This window comes from Panthera pardus, unplaced genomic scaffold, assembly GCF_024362965.1.
Source record: "Panthera pardus isolate Hobbes unplaced genomic scaffold, ASM2436296v1 HiC_scaffold_4, whole genome shotgun sequence".
Lineage (NCBI taxonomy): Eukaryota > Metazoa > Chordata > Mammalia > Carnivora > Felidae > Panthera > Panthera pardus.
Window position 1 is genome coordinate 14,429,934 of NW_026526969.1, and position 18,342 is coordinate 14,448,275.

The 18,342-nt window shown below is 58.0% G+C and overlaps 2 protein-coding genes and 1 long non-coding RNA gene across 4 annotated transcripts in view; 2 read left to right on the forward strand and 1 right to left on the reverse strand.

Annotated features, from left to right (window-relative positions):
* MRM2 (mitochondrial rRNA methyltransferase 2) overlaps nucleotides 1–18,342 on the forward strand; it is a 289,956-nt gene that overhangs the window by 125,719 nt on the left and 145,895 nt on the right. The gene's annotated exons all lie outside the window — the stretch shown is intronic.
* On the forward strand, nucleotides 122–781 carry LOC109251128 (uncharacterized). The gene is made up of 2 exons (XR_002073367.2): nucleotides 122–328; nucleotides 432–781. It is a non-coding gene; the product is annotated as an uncharacterized LOC109251128 (long non-coding RNA).
* LOC109251057 (kinesin-like protein KIF19) overlaps nucleotides 8,503–18,342 on the reverse strand; it is a 44,399-nt gene continuing 34,559 nt past the window's right edge. For both annotated transcript variants that reach the window (XM_053893963.1, XM_053893962.1), the window contains exons 18-20: nucleotides 17,453–17,606; nucleotides 12,840–12,947; nucleotides 8,503–11,661 (exon numbers count right to left, since the gene is read on the reverse strand). In XM_053893963.1, coding sequence (XP_053749938.1) covers nucleotides 11,564–11,661; nucleotides 12,840–12,947; nucleotides 17,453–17,606 — 360 coding nt within the window. In that variant the 3' untranslated portion in view covers nucleotides 8,503–11,563. The remainder of the gene's footprint in view (nucleotides 11,662–12,839; nucleotides 12,948–17,452; nucleotides 17,607–18,342) is intronic.

Sequence of the window (18,342 nt, forward strand, 5' to 3'; positions counted from 1 at the left end):
GGCGCCGTATTTACAACCCGAGCTCGGCCCCGCCCCCCGGCGCCGGGAGCCCGCCCCCCCTCCCCAGCAGCCAATCCCGTTCTGCGGGCAGCAGCAGCGTTGGCCCCGCCTCCAGCGGGTGGGCGCGCGGCGTGCGCAGGGGGCGGTGGGAGGGCCCCGCGCGGCGCCACTAACCTGTGCTTACGGGGCGCCCGCTGTCTATCGGCTCCTTCGCGACCTCCTCTGCCTGCAGAGCATCTCCGGCCCGGGGCCTTGGGCGAGTGACCGAGCCTCTCCTGGGTTGTCCCCAGGTTTGTCGGAGAGGGTGGTGACTTCACCTTGCAGGCAGGTGCGAAGCGCCCCGTGAGATGCCCACTGCATAGCGAGCGCTCGCGATCCTTGCTCTTTGTATCCGTGGCTTTTCCTTAACGGAGGTAATATGTACGTAACAGGGTTGACCATCTTAGCCGTTTTTAAGTGTACAGATCAGCGGCGGGAAGTACGTTCACGCTATTCCGCAGCCTCCGCCACCATCCACAGGACGTTTCCACCAGTGATGGTTTCACAGCGGACTGCCTTCCGAGGGGAGGCTCTGTCTTCACTCTCCTCTTGCCCAGCAGTCGGTCACTACGGAGTCTCCACCTGCTGGGTCCTGAGACACAGAAGGGCCCTGCCCTCCCCGAGCTTTTAGCGGGGGAGACAGCAAGCAAACAAGGACCCCAACCGCTCCTTTGCATCAGATTAACCGCGGTCAGGCCTCTCCCATTATAGACACAAAAATAAAATCAGTATCCTTTGCCCATTCCAGCTATCACTTCCTCAGCTAACACCTCAAAGCAGTGGGTGGTCTCTCTCCACAGTCTCCTTTTCCCTAAGTCCCCTTCACTCCACTCCCTGGGAAAGAGGTCCCCTTCAGCAGGCAGGCCGTGCCGGCACAGGGAAGGACGGCAGAGGGCAAGTGCACACAGGGTGGGATGGCACGGGGCAGGTGCACACAAGGAGAGATGGCCAGGACAGGTGCACACGGGGAGGGATGGCCAGGGCAAGTGCACACGTGGAGGGATGACTCGGGGCAGGTGCACACAGGGAGGGATGGCCGGGGCAGGTCCACACAGGGTGGGATGGCTGGGGCAGGTGCACATGGGGCAGGGGCACACAGGGAGCTGGGAAGACAGTGGTGACATTCCAGTTCTTAAGCTGGTGACAGGTGACGGATAGGTCATTTTACTAACAGGATTCAAGGCTTAAGATACGTGTTTCGCCTGTGTTTTGTGTGCGCATCATTTTGCTCAGCCTGTCATAACAGAGTACCACAGGCCACGAGGCATAAACGACAGAAATGCAATCTCTCTCAGCTCTGGAGGCTGGAAGGCCAAGGGGCTGCTTCCTTCAAGGCTGGGAGGCGACTCTGTCTGGGGCCTCGCTTGTGGGCTTGCTGGCCGTCTTCTGTGTGTGTGTTCACATTACTTCCTTCCATCTCTGTGTCCACATTTCCTCTTTTGTAAGGGCGGAGCCACACTGCATGAGGGCCACCCTCATGACCTCCTTTTAACTTGATTTCCTTTGCAAAGATCCTGTCTTCAAATAAGGTCACATCTGAGGTCCTGGGGTTTAGTACTCCCACACGTCCTTTTAAAGCCCATAACGGTATTTATGAAAAATTATAGAATGAACTGTTTTACAATGTTATTTCCCTTGAAATATTTATAAGAATGGTTAAAGTAAATTTTTAAAAACTGGCAAAACCTAGTGCCGATGAAGAGAGTGCGCGGCTGGAGCCCTCCTACATTGGTGGTAGGAATGCAAAGTGGCACAGCCCCTTGGAAAACAGTTTGGCGGGTTTGTAAAAAGTTAACTGTAACTCTACCAAGCAAACCAACAAACACACTCCCGGGTATTCGCCTAAGAGAGATGGAGACTGACATTTGCACAGAAGCCCGAATGCAAGTATTTTTAGTGGCTTATTCGTAATTGCCAAAAACTGGAAAGCACCCAAAACTCCTTCAACTGGCAAACGAACAGATAGACTGTAGGACGTCTGTACATCGGGACACTAACTCAGCAGTGAACACCAACTGGTGTAGCAACACAGGTGAACCTGAGGTGCGCTCCGCGTTGAGCCAGCCTCAAGACTGTATCCTGCGTGATTCCATTTAGAGGACGTTCTGGACGAGGCAAAGCTAGAGTGACAGGTGCTTCCCGGGGGGAGCGGTTGGGGGAAGGGCTGAGTACGGAGGGGCAGAGGGAGGTTTCAGGGCTGATGAAACCGCTCTTTATCTTGATGGTGGTGCTGGTGGTTCCTGGACTGTGTTGGTCAAAATTCATAAAACTCTGCATTCAACAGGATAAATGTTGTCCTATATACGTTGAAGCTTCATTTTGAAAATCTTTTCAAAATGAAAAGATCTTTTAAATCTTTTCTCCCCAGCCAAGATTTTCCTCCTTAGGAAGAAGGGGTACATAATGAAGATTTAAATGAAAGCATTCAGAGGTGCTCAATGAATGTTTCCTCCGGGCCAGCAATTCCCAAACGACGCCCTGAAATGGTGGCCTGCAGAGAGGGCTGTAGGGTACCCCCCCTGGATGAGATAAAAGTGTTCCCCGGCCAGATAGGAGCAGGAGACAGGAAATAAAATTTCAAAGGTTTAATTACAGCCAGACTTCTCAGACCTTTCACCAGAATAAGGTGTGGTGCAATTCTAAAGAGTTTTCCTGTGAGTTGCCTGCATCTGGGGGGCTTGGAAAAGGTTCGTCTGAATTACCTAGACATTCAGGTGCCCAGGAACCACAATCTCACGCTACCAAAGCCTTCCTGGGAACTTGAACAACTCCAAGACCACGTGGGGAGTGCCAGGACTCAGGCTGAGATGAGACCACCCCTTCCCTTGATGGGGAGGAGAGAGGGGGAGCAAGACCATAATGTCGCCAGGTCCCCTTCTGAGGTGAAATGTGCGAGGTCAAGCGAGAGGTCATGGTCGCAAAACACCGTGAATGTGCTAAATACCACTGAGGTGTTCCCTTTAAATTTGTTGATTTTTATCTCATGTCAGTTTCACCTCAATTAAAGAAAAAAAAAAACATAGGGGCGCCTGGGTGGCTCAGTCGATTGAGCGATTGAGCGTCTGACTTCAGCTCAGGTCACGATCTCGCGGTCCGTGAGTTTGAGCCCCGCGTTGGGCTCTGGGCTGATGGCTCAGAGCCTGGAGCCTGCTTCCGATTCTGTGTCTCCTTCTCTCTCTACCCCTCCCCCATTCATGCTCTATCTCTCTCTGTCTCAAAAATAAATAAATGTTTAAAAAAAATTAAAAAAAAAACATAAAAAAAAACATAAAAAAAAAAAAACAAAAAACCAACCCTCCGCCCAGTTCTCCCCTTAGCTGTGCACCTGCCCTCGCTGAGATAGCCACACATTCTCTCCTTGTTCCCAGACAAGGTGGCAGAGGCCCAGAGGAGTGAACCAACTATCCAAAGACACACAGTGGTGTAAGAGGCAGAGTCAGGACCAGAAGCAAAGGCGGCTCCAGAACCATCAACGGCCTCCGCTCCAGCCCCCACCAGCCCAGAGGGATCTGTGAGCAGGCCGGCTCCGCCCTGGAGAGGACCTTCATCTCCCCCTCTTCTAGGCCCTGGCTGCCTTCAGGCTGCTGGACCCCAGCTGTCTGTCTGTCTCCACAGCAACTTGATCGGCCATGGCCCACCTTCGGGGACCCCGGACCCCCGTGCACAGGCAGCAGCCTCCCCAGGCTGACAGCCAGGCTCGGTGTCCATGTTTTCGTCTTAGCTCTCCCAGCGTCCATGCTGCCTGCAACTCTTTCTGGTTTCATAACCAGCGTGGCCACAGAGAAAAGAGAAAAGTAACTGTGGCTTGGCCAGGAAATGTCAACTGCCTGTGATAGAGGCATCAGGGAGATTGAGTGCTCCTGGGTGCTGGATGGGTGTGAGCACCAGTGAGGGGAAATAAAACAAAGCAGGGGCATGAGTCACAGATTCCACCTGTATCTTTGCAGGCCACAAGATCTGAGAGCAGCCCCAGGAGTCCTGGTTCATCCTGCGTGCATGCGCCCTCAGCCCCCACCCCAGTCTCGTCGAACTGTTTAGTTCCGTGTCTTACTGGGTGGTGTGGGCCAATCTTACTGGGATGCTGGGGCCGTTTCCTAGCACCTGTGTGACCACGGTGGGTCTTCCAACCTCCCTGACTCCGTGGCCTTACCGGTATGACGCTGGAAGCAAGAACCCTCACCCTCCTGCAGTGGCTATGCATATGAGAGAGAGGGTGTGTGCAGGGAGACCAGCTGGGAGGCTCTGCGGGGTCCTGACTGCAGGGTGGTGTGGGAGAGAGGCTGGGGGAAGAGGGTAGGCTTGGGACTGGCTGATGGAGGGAGGGGCAGAGGAGTCAAGGGTGCGCTGCACCAGAGGTAGGAGATGCTGAAGAACATCTGGGGGCACAAATGCTGTGAACTTGGCTTTGAGCGTGCACAGCCCAGAAACACCTGCCGCACAGCACAGCTGTTGGGGAGACAGGAGGATGCCTGCGTCTTGAACTTGGAGAAAGAGGTGCTGGCTGGAGACAGGACCATGGGAAGTGATGTCAGAGCCTGCCAGCACCCTAGGGGTCTGCCAAGCCCGATGCACCTCACCCCAGACCGGGTCCTGGCAAACCCTCTCTGCCGCCTTCAGCTTCACCCTCATGGTCGCTGCGATCACCAATACGGGACAGATGCCACAGAGGCTACATTTCATTCAAGAGGCCGGCAGAGAAGGAAAGGGACCCCGGAGGGCCGAGGCAAGGGGCTCCTGGTTCTAGCTCACGGAGTCTGAGGAGCACTGGAAGGGTGAAACCCAGCCCCCCAACTCCACCTGCTAAGGGCTACCCTGGGGTGTGGACAGGAAGGCTGGGGACCCCTGGAGGGAGGGAAGTCCCCGTCTGAGTTGTACCCGAGCCCTCATGGTCCCCACACAGGCTAATGTGTGCAAAATCAGAAAGGGCAAGCCAGCTCAGGGAGTGAGTGCCCACCGGCTCTCAGGAGGAAGCCAGAGAGATGTCAAACGCCCTGCCACCCCATGGCTTCCGCCACCCGTATGAGGGGCCGGTCCCTGCTTGCACACCTCCCAGCTCGCTCCTCTGGGCCACCCAGACTGTGTGCCCCTCTTCTGCAGGACGCTCCCCAACGGGCTCTCCTTCCCTGCCCATCTGTCTCCGGGTCGGAGACGTGCTCCCCCACATCCCTCTCCTCTCGCAACAAAGCCTCGGAACAACACAGTAGTGAGCACGGGCTGTTTCCAGCCAGGCCCCCTCGTTGGCAGATCCAGCCTCTGCCCCATACAAGACGCCAGGACCCCGGGCGAGTCACTGGGCAGCGTCCACGCTGCAGGCAGGCGGGGCCGTTCAGAAGTCTTCATGTGCCCTCTGTCAGGCTCCAGGCCTCGACAGGATCTGCTGTTTCTCTTAGAGTTGCCGGAACGCTCACATCTCTGCCCGGGGCCCTCCTTTGCTGCTTTCCTAGCTTAGTCCATTCTGGCTCCTATAACACGATCCCGCAGACCAGGGCGCTTATAAATAACAGACGTGTGTTACGCACAGTCCTGCAGGCTGGACGTCCAAAATCAAGGTGCCCGCGTGGCCACATTCTGGGGAAGGCCCTCTTCCCAGTTCGCGGGCAGCGCCCTCATCGTCTTGTCCCCACATGGTGGAGAGGACTGGGGAGCTCCCTGGAGCCTCTTCTGTAAAGGCACTGGTCCTAACCACTGAGGGCTCCTCCCTCGTGACCTAAGCACCTCCCAGAGGCCCCACCTCCCAATACCATCATCGCTGGGGGTCAGGATTTCAAAATATGAATTTTAGGGGGACACAAGCATTGAGGCCATAGCACCTCCCAAGTCCAGCTCGGGGTTCTGATGTTTACAGAATTACCTTATCAGAGCCAACAGCACCAGTCTGCCCCAGGGCCTTTGCCCGGTGCTCCGCTCTCCACCTAGGCTGCACCTCCTCCAGGAGGCCTTCCTTGACCAGCCTCTCCCCCAGCACTCGGCCCCTGCGGCTCGTTTTCATCAGAGCGCTTACCATTCATTCTCTGCCCCACCTTCTTTAGAACGTGGGCTCCATGAGGGTCGGCTCGGCACGTGTCTGCCCAGTGGCAGCTGCGTCCTGTGCATCTAGTGCCTGCCACGTGGTCGGTGCTGGATAAATCCACAAGTGTCCAAAGAGTAAGCAGGGGCACAGGCAGGGCTGGAGAGAGAGGAGCCTCATGGAGGCCAGGACGACGTCCTGAGGCTTGGTCTTGAGAGTGAGCGGGAGTCACTAAGGGTTTAGGCAGGGGGTAAAACTACTTCCTGAATGACTTAATTCCTTCATCTATTTGATCCATTGGGGGCGGGGCGGGGGGGGGGGGTCTGTCTGCACCGGACCTTGGGGCATCCGTGCCTGCCCGGGGCTCCGTCCCGCCCCTCTCTATGCCCCCCCCTCCCTGGATTCCAGTTTTCCTCCCTTCCCCACCTGGTACCCCGGCACGATCTGGACCTCCAGCTGCAGGCAGAGGAGAAAGCTGACCCTCTGGGCCTCAGAGCAAACCTTCCAGGGAGGGCGGCTTAGTCGCGAGCAGCCCCAAGCTCCCTCCCTTCCCGGGAGGGGGCCCCGTGGAACAGACCCCGGCCGGCCTGCTCCTCACGCAGCGCACGCTCACGCAGGTGCACGCGCGGCCCTGACAGGGGCTCTGAGGACTTACCAGCCCCAGAAACTTGGGGCGGATCTGTCTGTGGAACAAAGAGTCCTTTGCGAGGGGTAAGTCCCGGCACTTCCTCCCAGCCCCCGTGACGCCCTCTGACCAGTGGCTCTGGCTTTGCAAACACAGCTCCGGGTTTTGTCTTTGTGGCTTGGGAATTCTGCAAGGAATCATTCCCATCTACCACATTTGCATACGTTATATAATTGTCGCCAAATAGACATAAATGCATATTATACTTACTGTTCTGAACCTTTTTCTCTCAGTTGGTATATTACAGAGAGCTGCCCACACCAGGGTATAATGGAACTACCACTGGGTTTAAAATAATTCCTTTTTTTTTTTTTTTTTCACATTAAGTCATGCAGGAACGGGGTAAAAATCCAAATAGGTAGAAAACGTATACAATGGACAGGGGTGTCCTGCCTACTTGCCCCCTCAAGTCCCTCCCTGTGACCTGTTTCCAGGGTTTCCTTCCGAGGCTGTTCCACGAAACACATACGGGCGAGTGTAGACACGTAAGTGTGCAGATACACACATATACATCGACCAGAGTCTCACAAGGTTTTGTAACATTGAAGGACTCTTTCTCCAACATTCTCATCGCTCACCCATCAGCTTTCAGCCCACCTTCGCCGAGCAGCTGCGAGGCACCAGGCACGAGGCAACAGTGAGACACAGTCGGGTTTGTCCCCTGCTCACGAACATGCTGTGACTCCCTGTTGCCCGGCATATCCCGCCTGGCTTCCGGGGGCGACAAGGGAGGAGGCCGCACACCCTGGGCTCAAATCCCAGCTCGGCCACCGAGGGTGAGTAATCAAGCCGGTGCTACACCTCCCTGGGCCGCAGGCTGGTGACAGAGGCTTGCCGTGAGGCTAGGTGCTGGGTGAAGCTTCCCGCACCCTCGTTTGACATCCTGTTAGTTTCAGCGCCCGCGTCCCCTCGGCTGGCCACAGTGTGCGTGTGCACGTCGGCACGGCTCACGGTGCACCCCGCGGGCTCCCACCGCATACGGATGCCGCAGGCCAGGGCCCCGGCTCCGCGCCTCCGGCCGCCAGTGCAGGGCCCGCACCCGCCCATCACTCGTCCGCTCATTCCGCGGCCATCCCCAGGCACCTGCTCTGGGCCAGGCAGGACACAGACCCGTCAGGCAGGGCCTGGTCCCAGGTGCCGAAGGGGCAGCAGTGCGGACATGTGCAGAAAGGCAGTCGTCACCTGGTGGGTTGGTGCGGGGACAGAGGACGCTCTGAGTATCTGGCCCTTCAGGGAAGGAAAGGAGGCTCTTGGGTGAGGACCAGAAGCAGAAAGGTTCCAATACTGAGGACAGCGTGGGCGACAGCAGGGAGGTGAGCGAGCGGTGTGCAGGTGTGTGTGGGTGTGTGCACAACTGGGTATGTGTGCACACACATGTGCATACCTGAGTGTGTGTGAAGGATGGCTTTGTCCCAGATGCCTGTGGCCCCCAGGCCCGGCTCAGCCACAGCCTGTGGACAGATCCAAGGGGGCTGAAATGCACTTTGGTCTGAGTTCCGCAACAGAATTTCCATTCCCTTCCCTGGGGCTCCTCCTCTGCTGGGGACAGGCCAGGAGGCTTGGCCTGCTTGCAAACACAGCCTAACGCAGGGCCGGTGTCCCCAGGACCCCCCCACGGGCCCTGGGGGGTTGATTCCGGGGTCCCAGCAGACTCTCCTTCCCGCTGCCTGCAGCTGCGCCACGGTGGTGCTCTCCCATGGTGGCCCGCCTTCCCCACCCCGTGGTGTCACCTCCCAAGAAAGCCGCCCGTGCCCTCGTCTTGTAAGTCAAGTAAGCCAAGACGCTTTTTAATTTGGGTTATTTTGTGGGGAAACCGGGAAGAGCACGCACCCAATCATTAAAGAGGACTTACCTCCGAGGTGGCACGAGGTTGGGGAGGATGTTTCTATCGCGCATTTTATACAGGTTTCTCTTTTTTAAGCGGTGAGATCCCAGTGTGGTCTTCAGGTCACAGGTGCAAATTCCACAGTCGCGTGACCTCCGACGCGCCCAAAGAGGACCCTTGTGTACTACTCAGATGCCTGTGTAATTTTCCTCAGTCATTCTGGGTTCAAACTGGGTCAAATTCAAGGTCCTCCCCCAGTTCCAGCCACCTGGGTCGATCCCGAGCTCCGTGTCATGGTGGCTGGCACAGAGGGGGCGTGAACCTCTCCACCTTGGGTCTTCCTGGTCCTGTGTTGGGCTCTCCAGCCCTTGGGTATGCCCCCTGGGATCACTGATGCTATGTGTCTACCTGGCTGGGCCACGGCGCCCAGATATGCAGTCACACATTATTCTGGATGTTTCTGTGGCGGTGTTTTGGGGTGAGATTAACATTTAAATCAGTAGATACTGAGTCAAGAGATGACCCTTCATAATGTGGGGCGGCTTCATCCAATCCTCTGAAGGCCCGAATAAAACAAAAGGCTGACCTTCCCTGAGCAAGAGGGACTTCTGCACCCAGGCCCCTCCCTGGCTCTCCTGCCTGCTGGCCCAGCCCACAGATTCTGGACTTGCCAGCCTTCCTGATCGGATGAGCCAGTTCCCTAAATATTCACACACATACACACACACACACACACACACACACACACACACACACACACACACACATCCCAGTGGTTCTGTTTTGCTGGAGACCCCTAATATACCCCCCATGAGGCTGGGACCCGCCCCCCTCCCAGATGTAAGTGTGTCCTCAGCCCTCTCTCAGGTGCATGGGTCAGTCCAGAGCCTCCTTGCAAAGCACCCCACCCCCGAGATCCACCAGAGATCCTTGTGGACAACTTTTTCACCCAGCTCAAGACAGGGTATAAAAAGATTGGGAGTTTCTCCTGTACTCTCCCACCAGCCAAGGATCAGTTTGCGGGCCATATCTGACCCCCACAGCTTGTCCCACCATACTGCCATTTCTAATTTCCTGCTGTCACTCCACAAAAGTACCAGAGACTTCTCCAGCCACTACTTGCCAACTGCCTGGGCTCCCCCCCCCATCTATCAGTTAAGATGAGGGGTACCAAACCGCAGAGGCTTCAGATAGACATTCATTTCTCTCTCAAATTAAAATCTGGGGATAGGATGTAACAAGGCTGAGAAGCATCCCTGCACCTTGTACACCAAGGCTCCTTCCAGCTTCCCACTCCATCCTCCTCAAGGCATGGCCTTTGTCCTCATGGCCTCAAAATGGTGGCCGGGGTTCCAGCCATCACATTCAGATTTCAGGTAGTAGGATTCCAGGAAATGAAGAAAAGAGGCACGAGGAGCATGCTAATTATCCTTTGTGCTAGAGACTCCTGGAAGCAGCTGCTTCTGGCTTATATGCCATCGGTCAGAACTTAGTCACATGGCCACAGGCAGCTGCAAAGGAGGCTGGGAGATACGGTCCTTTGGGAGCCGTGTGACTAGCTAAAAATTGGGGGTTCTATTATCATGGCGGAAAGCGAGCAGATACAGGGGACAACCAGTAATTCCTGCCCTACCCAGGATCTGGGACCAAGGCAGGAGAACAGAAGTCTCCTTGCCCCCCAGGCTCAGCCTCTCCCCCGGTGAGGGACATGGGCATCAGACAGTGCCCGCGGCAGGTCTGCACAGAGCAGGCAGCACGGCTCCCCAAGACAGACGGGACCGACCTCCCCACCGTCCTCCAGAAGGCCCAGAAAGGACAGCACGGCTTCAACAAAGCCCCTAGCACGTCCTCCCCGACAGCGATCTTACGCCAAGAGGGGGCCCGGCCGTGGCGTCCAGCCGTGCAGCCGGCACATTGACGGGGTGTTCGGCACGTGCCGGACACACGTGAGTCCGAGGCACCCGGCTGCCCACCCGGGCCACGAGGCCACAACACCACCCACACCTCCCGCCCCTGATGTGCGACAGGCCGACTCCCGGGCTCCGCCTGCTGCTTCACCCGGGGGTGGCTCCCACCATGGGGGAGGGGGCTTTGGTCCCCACATCCTGCAGGGGTGCCCCTGAGAGCCTGAGATGCGGGCACGGGCCCGGAAACCACAGCAGGTGCCAAAAGCACAGCCAGGGAAGGTGGCGACGCAGCTCACGGACGGCGCTCAGTCTCCCTGTGACCTTGTCTTTCTGTCTTGATAAAAAATTAGGACCTTGGTTTCTGCGTCCCCAGTTTACGCGGCTGCTTCCACGTACCCTGCAAAGCTGCCTCGTCCCAGCCGTCCACCACAGTGTCCTCCACACAATGGGGTGTGGACAGGGACATCGGAACACAGTGAGGGGACGGGTGGGTCACGGGAATGCAGGATGTTCTCGTGCTTCCCCGACGCTGGCTCATTCCGGAGCCTACATATACATGGGGACGGGATAGTGTCACCCTGCCTGCCGGCCAACCGTGAGGTGTGAGGGTTAATTCTGTGCGTCAAGTTGCCCAAGCCACAGTACCTAGGTGATGGGTCAAACACCAGCACGCACGGTGCTGTGAAGGTGTTTTTCAGGTGAGATTAGCATTTACATCAGTAAGGAGTTCGGCAGAGGGCCCGCCACAGCGTGGGTGGGCCTCACCCAATCAGGTGAAGAGCGAAAGCATTCTCCCAGGGCAGAAACTGTGGGGTGGAGCGATCCTGGGAAAAGCACCCGCAACTGGGAATGACCCAAAAGATGCCTGAGGCTCCCCACGCGGTGTCCTCGAGAAGGGTTCTGAAGTTCCACCAGTGGCCCTTCCTCCGAAGGTGGCTGGTGAGGCACCCGCCGATTGCAAAGGGCTGAGGGACGCTGGGGCTGGCTGGTCCCTGCCGGGGCCTCGTCTCTCGAATCCACCTCTGAGGCAGAGAGAGCCCTGGGTCTGGGGCCAGCCTCTCTGGCCTTCCCCCGTGTGCCGGGCCTGCCCGCTGACCTCCTCACTGTGGCCTCCTTGGCCTCTTGGTGCTGCCCCGGTGCTTGCAAGGGGTGCTGGGGGGCACCGGGCTGTGGCGTCGGCTTCCACTCTCTGTAGACCCTGGAGGGGTGGGGAGACTTTAGCCCATGGTCAAGGCCGACTCCAGCGAAGCCAGAGTCCCGATGGCTGGGTCCCTGGCCGGTACGGATGCCCCGCCCACTGGCCACCCTCGGTCAGGGACCCACGCGGGCACTCCCCCTCCTTCAGCTCCGCCCATGCCCGGCCCCTTCTGGGCCCCGTGGGACTGTGCCTCCCTAACCTGGGGCTCCACCTCCCCACACGCTCTGGTAACGCAGGCCTGTCGCCAGGACCTCTGTGAGATACCTGCTCGCCGCAAGGGACACGTGCAGTTAGGATGGGACAGCCCTCGGGGAACGCCTCCCACCCCTCCCGTTTAAAGACTCGTCGTTTAAACTGGCCTGTACCACTGGCCATTACTCAGCCTGCTCTGGTCTGGGAGCTTCTGACCCCAAGGACACAGCCAGCAAACACATGCCCCGAGAGCCCTTGAAAAGAAGGGCATAATGATGGGAAGGTCTTAACCTGCTCGGACACAGTGGCAGCAGGGAGCAGGTTAAAGGTCCAGGTAGGGGGACTAAAGTTGGGCCCGAGGAAGCACTTCTCCCCCTGGTGGCCTTCCCTAGGACTTGACTGTGCGTTGGCTTGGGGCGGGGGGTCGGGGGGGGGGGGGGGGCGGTGAGAAAATGGTGTCAGCGTGGCCAGAGAGACTTTCCTGTTCCCAGAAAGGGTTCAGGCAACACAAGCCATTCGCGGGTTGGGCTGAGGATTACGTGAACGCGGAGGCTGACGCGGCTCAACTCGTCTCCGAGATTCAGCATCCGTGGCTTCAAGACCCAGGAACAGAGGAAGTGGGGGTGGGGGGACGGGCAGGCTGGCAAAACCGTGTCTCGTGTTTTGCGGTTAATGTCCAGGCCCGGCCACGTTACGGTAAAACGCACTCACGATACCGGGGGCGAGTGTACAAAATGAGCCCAACTTTCCTGGAAGGTTGTCTCGCTTCACTATCAGTTAAACGAAACAGCACTGCAGTTTTGGGATGAAAGCCCCAGGGTGGTGTGGTTTCGCTCACGGTCTAGGCCTGTGCCGGCTGTCCCACTAAGTAGCCACCGGGCAAGCGTGGCTGCTGAGCGTGTGGCAGGGGCCTGTGGCGAGTGGCCACAGGGTGCGCGTGCGCAGGGACAGGGCGATCCGCAGGCGGGGGCGGGGCAGGCACTGACCTCGGATGTCCCGGGGCGCGAGCGGGGTCCTGCGGGGGCCCGGGCTGCTCTGCCACGTGGCGCTGGGGAGGGTGAAGGTGACCTCAGGCATCCGCAGCACCTTCTCATCTAAACGGTGAATGAAAGAGGAAAGGACGTGATTTTAGGGACCGCCCCATGAATCCCGGTCCATGAAAATAAAGGCCGAGTGATGGGCTCAGCGGACTGAGTACTGAGGGTACCTCGTTCGTTTCTCATCGATACCCAAGCTCCGTCCTTTCCAGAATGTTCTTTCTTCCGGCTCTGATTCCTTTCCTTCCCCAGCAACCATGCTCTCCTCTCCTTTTCCTCCCCGTTTGCTCTGAGCCAGCCGTGACCCCGGAATGCGGAGGGTCTCCCGGGTTGGCCGAGCAGAGCCTCCTCAGACAGGCGAGGAAGCAGGCAGGCAAGGGGTGTCCCCCCCGGATGTGGTGGGGCGCCCACGTGCAGAGCCCCCACCACGGCCTGAGCTCACATCACCGCGCTGTGCTTGCCCTGTTCACCAGCTTTACTCTCTTCCCGTCTCTGCCTCCACCCGACCCGTCTTACACTGACGTGTCTACCATGTATTCTCCGGCTGTCGTCCCCCCCCCCACGGCCCCCAGTGCTCCTGACATGGTGCTCAGCCCGCTGGGGAAGGGACAGGGCGTCAAGAAGTCTTTCACAGCAGAGGTCACTGGACTGAGCCCACGGGAGCGGACGGAGACTGACGGTGGCCACCTGCAACGGTGCGGCCGTGAGGGAAGATGGGACGATGATTTCCCAGGAAGTTAAACACAGGATTGCCTTGTTTTCCGCAGATCCGCTCCTAGGTTTTACGACCCCAGAGAACCGCAAACAGAGGCTTAAACGAACACCTGCACACAGATGTTCACAGCAGCACCACTCGTGGTGGCCACACACGTGCCCGTTCACCAGCGAGTGAGCCACAGAAGGTGGCCTGAGAGTGGCGGACTGTACCCGGCATAATAGAGCATGCTGTCCTGTCCCAAGCCACGGCGGGGACCCACAGGCACACGCCCTGAGTCCGTCTGTAAGAAAGGGCAGAGACCCGCTGGGGGACAAGGCCCGGGGCTCAGCACCTCCTTTAGGGGAAATGACATGTTCTGGAACCATACAGCAGTGTGGATGCACAACACTCAGTGTACCCAATGGCACAGTGTTGCACACTTGAAAATGCTGAGTTTTGTCGTGTGAATTTGACTGCAATTTTAAAAGAACGTGGGTTGGACGTGAAGAACGCTCCAGGATCGGCACGGTGGGGTGGGCACGGCTCGTCAGGGAACCCGGTGAGAGCAGGAGGCCGGAGACCCAGCAAGCCCGGCAGTCGACGGCGACCGAACCCTTGGCCTCAGGGAGGCCGTCTGTCCGTCTGTTCCCTACTGCGCACCTGCTATGTTTACTGGGCACACAGAGACTAGCATCCCTGCACTGAGGGAACCTAGGGACTGCGGGGCGAGGAAGACGATAGACAAGATCATTCAAGATTGTTCAATACACAGCCCCTCGGGCGGGGACGCGGACTGGGGTCGCGGTCTGAAACGGCACAGGCAGGGAGGGCCTCGCTGAGAAAAGTCGACAGCCACCGAGTCAGGCTCTGCAGGCGGGGCGGGGGGAGCCATCTGTCTCCAGCCCTTCCTCTCCTGGAGAAGCTGCGCTTGTGCGATGGTGTGGCCCACCAGGCAACTCCAGGCGCAGGGCTCCGCGTGGCCTGGGACCTGCCAGGCGTCCCCGCCCGCAGGTGGGGATGCCCAGAGCTGCTCCAGATCTGAGTCCAGTGGATCCTATTCAGGGGGAAGAGCTCCTCATTTACAGGAGTCCAGCCACTATTTAGGAAGGTTGTGGGGCAGGTCTCACACTCCCTGGACAGGCTGGCACACAGCTCCAGGGAAGAGCTCCCTTGCTGCCGGCCCAGGATGGGGATGGGAACAGGCTCGGGCCCGGGCCGCCAGCCGCAGGCATGACACGGCCGGGGTGAGCTCTGCCCCTGCGTTATCACTCTGTGGCGAGGAACCTATTTGACAGGGTTGCCGGGAGTGATAAATGAGGCAACACGTCCACTCCTTCCTGGCTTCCATCCGCTGTCCGCTCAGTGTTCTCCTTTCTTCCCTCCCTCAGACGCCCACGGGGTGTGGCTCATGACTGCACATCCAGACGCGATACAGCCAGACATCAGCCACGGGTACGGGGCCAGCAAACCCAGTGCCCTAAACCGTGAGCCAGCAATAACATGAAGTGTGGGGGTCTGGGGCGCCTGGGCGGCTCCATCGGTTGGGCGTCCGACTTCAGCTCGGGTCATGATCTCGTGGTCTGTGGGTTCGAGCCCCGCGTCGGGCTCTGTGCCGACAGCTCGGGGCCTGGAGCTGCTTCAGATTCTGTGTCTCCCTCTCTCTCTCTGCCCCTCCCTCACTCATGCTCTCAGTTTGTTTAAAAACAAACAAACAAATAGTGTGGGGGTCTCTGGGCCCAAGGGAGGTGCCCAGGGGAGCCTGGGCCTGTGCAAACACCACAGGTGGTGATCCTCAGGCTCTGTCCCCAGACCCGCACAGCCCCCACCGGAGAAATTGGGCACCTAGTCTACCCCAGCTACCTGCGGGGCCTCCGTGTACCCCTGCCAAGGACAAGTGTGTTCCTTCTCCGGGCAGAGGCAGCTGGGCACAGCGGGAGGGGCATGGGGGTGCCGGCCCCGGCCGCATGGCCCTGGAGATGTCACTTCCACTCAATTTACCCATCTGAAGGTCTGGAAGGACCATTGATGCTAACGGGCTCTAACTTGCCCGCAACAGAGACCCACGATGGAGACAGGAGACCGTCTGTGCCCCACGGGGCTCCTATAAACACAGCTGAGAGGAGAGGTTCCAGCCTTTGGCTGGGGGCCCACAAAACAGGGCTCAGCACCTCCCCGTGACGTGGAGGCTTGGGCTGTGCCCCCTTCTCACCAACCAAGAGGGCCAGGTACAGTGCACTCACTCCTGTTTGAAAAAGGCTGCTTTCTTTTGTACACAGCCTGGGCATCAGACGGTTCTAGGGAACCACACTGAACTTCTCTGGCTGTGATGTGCATAAACACTCTGTCATCACAGAGAGAAAGCTCTTGAAAGAGTCATGGGTGAAAGGACATGATTGGAGACTTTATCGAACCCTCTCCAGGAAAGCAGATAACAAACGGAAGGATGGAAACGTGTAGACAGAGCGCAGAGACAGAATCAGCAGAGGGCGGAGCGCTGCGCGGGCCATGCCGTTAACATGCTCCTGTCCCTACCTCTGCATGCGTTAGCAAGGTCATGACAAAGCGGTGTGGAAGCAAACTCCTTTTTAAGTCATCTGGACAGACACATTCCGAGGGGCTTATCTCCAGGGGACGGGCGGCCGTCACAGGAGCTGTGACACTCCTGGCTAAGCCGTGACGGCGAGGCCTCCCCCCGAGCCACCCGGCGCCCCCACGCCTGTTACTCCCCAGACAGGTGCCATCACGGCGCCTCCCCCAAGTGAGGACCTGGGGACCGGCGTCCAGGGCGCCTGCCGCCCGCTGGGAGGACAGCGGAGGGCGCGTGCCCAGCCCTGCATTTCAAGGTTCCCGTGCCTGATGCTGCTGTATTCTCTGGGATTGTGTTCTTCTTTGACGAGCGTGTAGACAGGAAGATAACTGAGTAAAAGCTTGTGAAAGCGGCAAATCCCATATGGGTAAAGAACACTTTTTTAAGTGTTTTTTTTAAGTGTTATCGCAGGCCCACGCGGTCGCCAGCACATGCAGGAGCCCAAGCGAGGAATCACAGGGGAATGTGAACTGTGTCCTCCAGATCGGAGATTTCTGAAAAGCTGGAGAGCGTTGCTACGAATCGGGTGGGGCCAACGTGCACACCCACCAGCCAGCCAGAGCGTAGCTGTGCACACTGCTTCTACTGCAAAGGCCCTGGAACACACTCGGGCTTCGCCCCACAAAGAATACTCAGCTAGAAGGCCTAGGGTGTGGTTAGGAGCTGGGGTCCGGCCCACCACTCCCAGCCGTGTGACCTCGGGCGAGTTCCTGCACCTCTGTGCCTCAGTTTCCTCATCTGTAAGGTGGGGACGGTCGTCGTTTCTTATGCGCTCACAGCTGTAGCTGCGCACACACCGGTAGCATAGGGGCACGGGGCCACACCACTGGGAGACCGCCTCTGGACGGGGCCCGCGCCACCCGGCTCCTCTCTCACTGGCAATCCTATCTGTATCCCAAACTTCTCACCGTGAGCGTGTCTCACTCGTGTTGCGACCACAGCCACGGGAGCTGCAATTCAAACCCGTACAGAGACAGACTGAGTGGCGGCAGCAGGCTGTAGTTTTAATCATCGTTTTAAACTCTGCTGGAGCATCAGACGGGCAGAAGCAAAGCTGAATGCCTACTGAATGCCTCTGCGAGTGTTTCTTTCCACGAAGCCAGCGGCCCTGGCCCACCCACTCACCGCCCTGAAAACCTGAAACTTGCACCCAGGAGCACACAACTGACGACAGCCCAGACCGTCATGCTTTCTCAAGACGCACCCTTGACGGGAGGGGCAGAGTCTTGAGATGCACACAAAACCCCAGGGTGTTAGTTTCCGTTTCGGATTCTGTACCTGCATGGAGACTGGGGCTGGGCTTTATCTTGGAGGCCGTGGAGACGGCAGGGAGGAAGCTCTTTCCGGACGACTTCGTTAGCGGCAGGGGTGCAGGCGGTGGCTGGCTCTTGGCCACGTGCTCCACGGAGGGGGGTTGAGGGTTCTCCGTCACCTGCAGGGACAGTCGCACAGCAGGGCAGGGTGTGGGGTGCGGGTGGGGAGGCAGTGACACCTCAAGGTCACTTGGAGCTGAAGCCATGGACAGATGAAACCCCTGCTGGGTGGCTCGCTGTAGGCACACGTCCACCTCAGTGAACGTGAGCAGAATCACTGCTAACGCTCTCCTCCAGCCCCAAGAGGAATGAAGGAATGAAGGAGTGAAGGAATGAATGATGCTTTCCTGGCTGCTGTTTGCCCCCCCACACACCACTTTCTCCTCTCAGTGCCCCCCCCCACAAATGGAAGGGGTTTAAATGGTCAGCATTTAAATAGACTGAGTGGGGTGCCTGGGTGGCTCACTCGGTTAAGCGTCCGACTTCGGCTCAGGTCATGATCTTGCAGTTTGTGGGTCCAAGCCCCACATCAGGCTCTGTGCTGACAGCTCAGAGCCTGGAGCCTGCTTCGGATTCTGTGTCTCCCTCTCTCTCTGCCTCTCCCCTGCTCACGCTCTGTCTCTCTCTCACTCAAAAATAAATAAACATTGAAAAAACTAAAAAAAAAGTTTTTTAAAAAAACAGACCGAGTAAGCAGATTGTCCTCTGCGGTATGGGTAGGTCTCATCCAATCAGTCAAAGTCCTGGTTAGAAGAGAAAGTCTGCCTTTCCTGTGAGTAAGAGAGACTCCTTATGCCTGATACCCTTGAACTGGGACTTTGGGTTTTTTCCTGCCTTTGGATGTGAGCTGGTCTC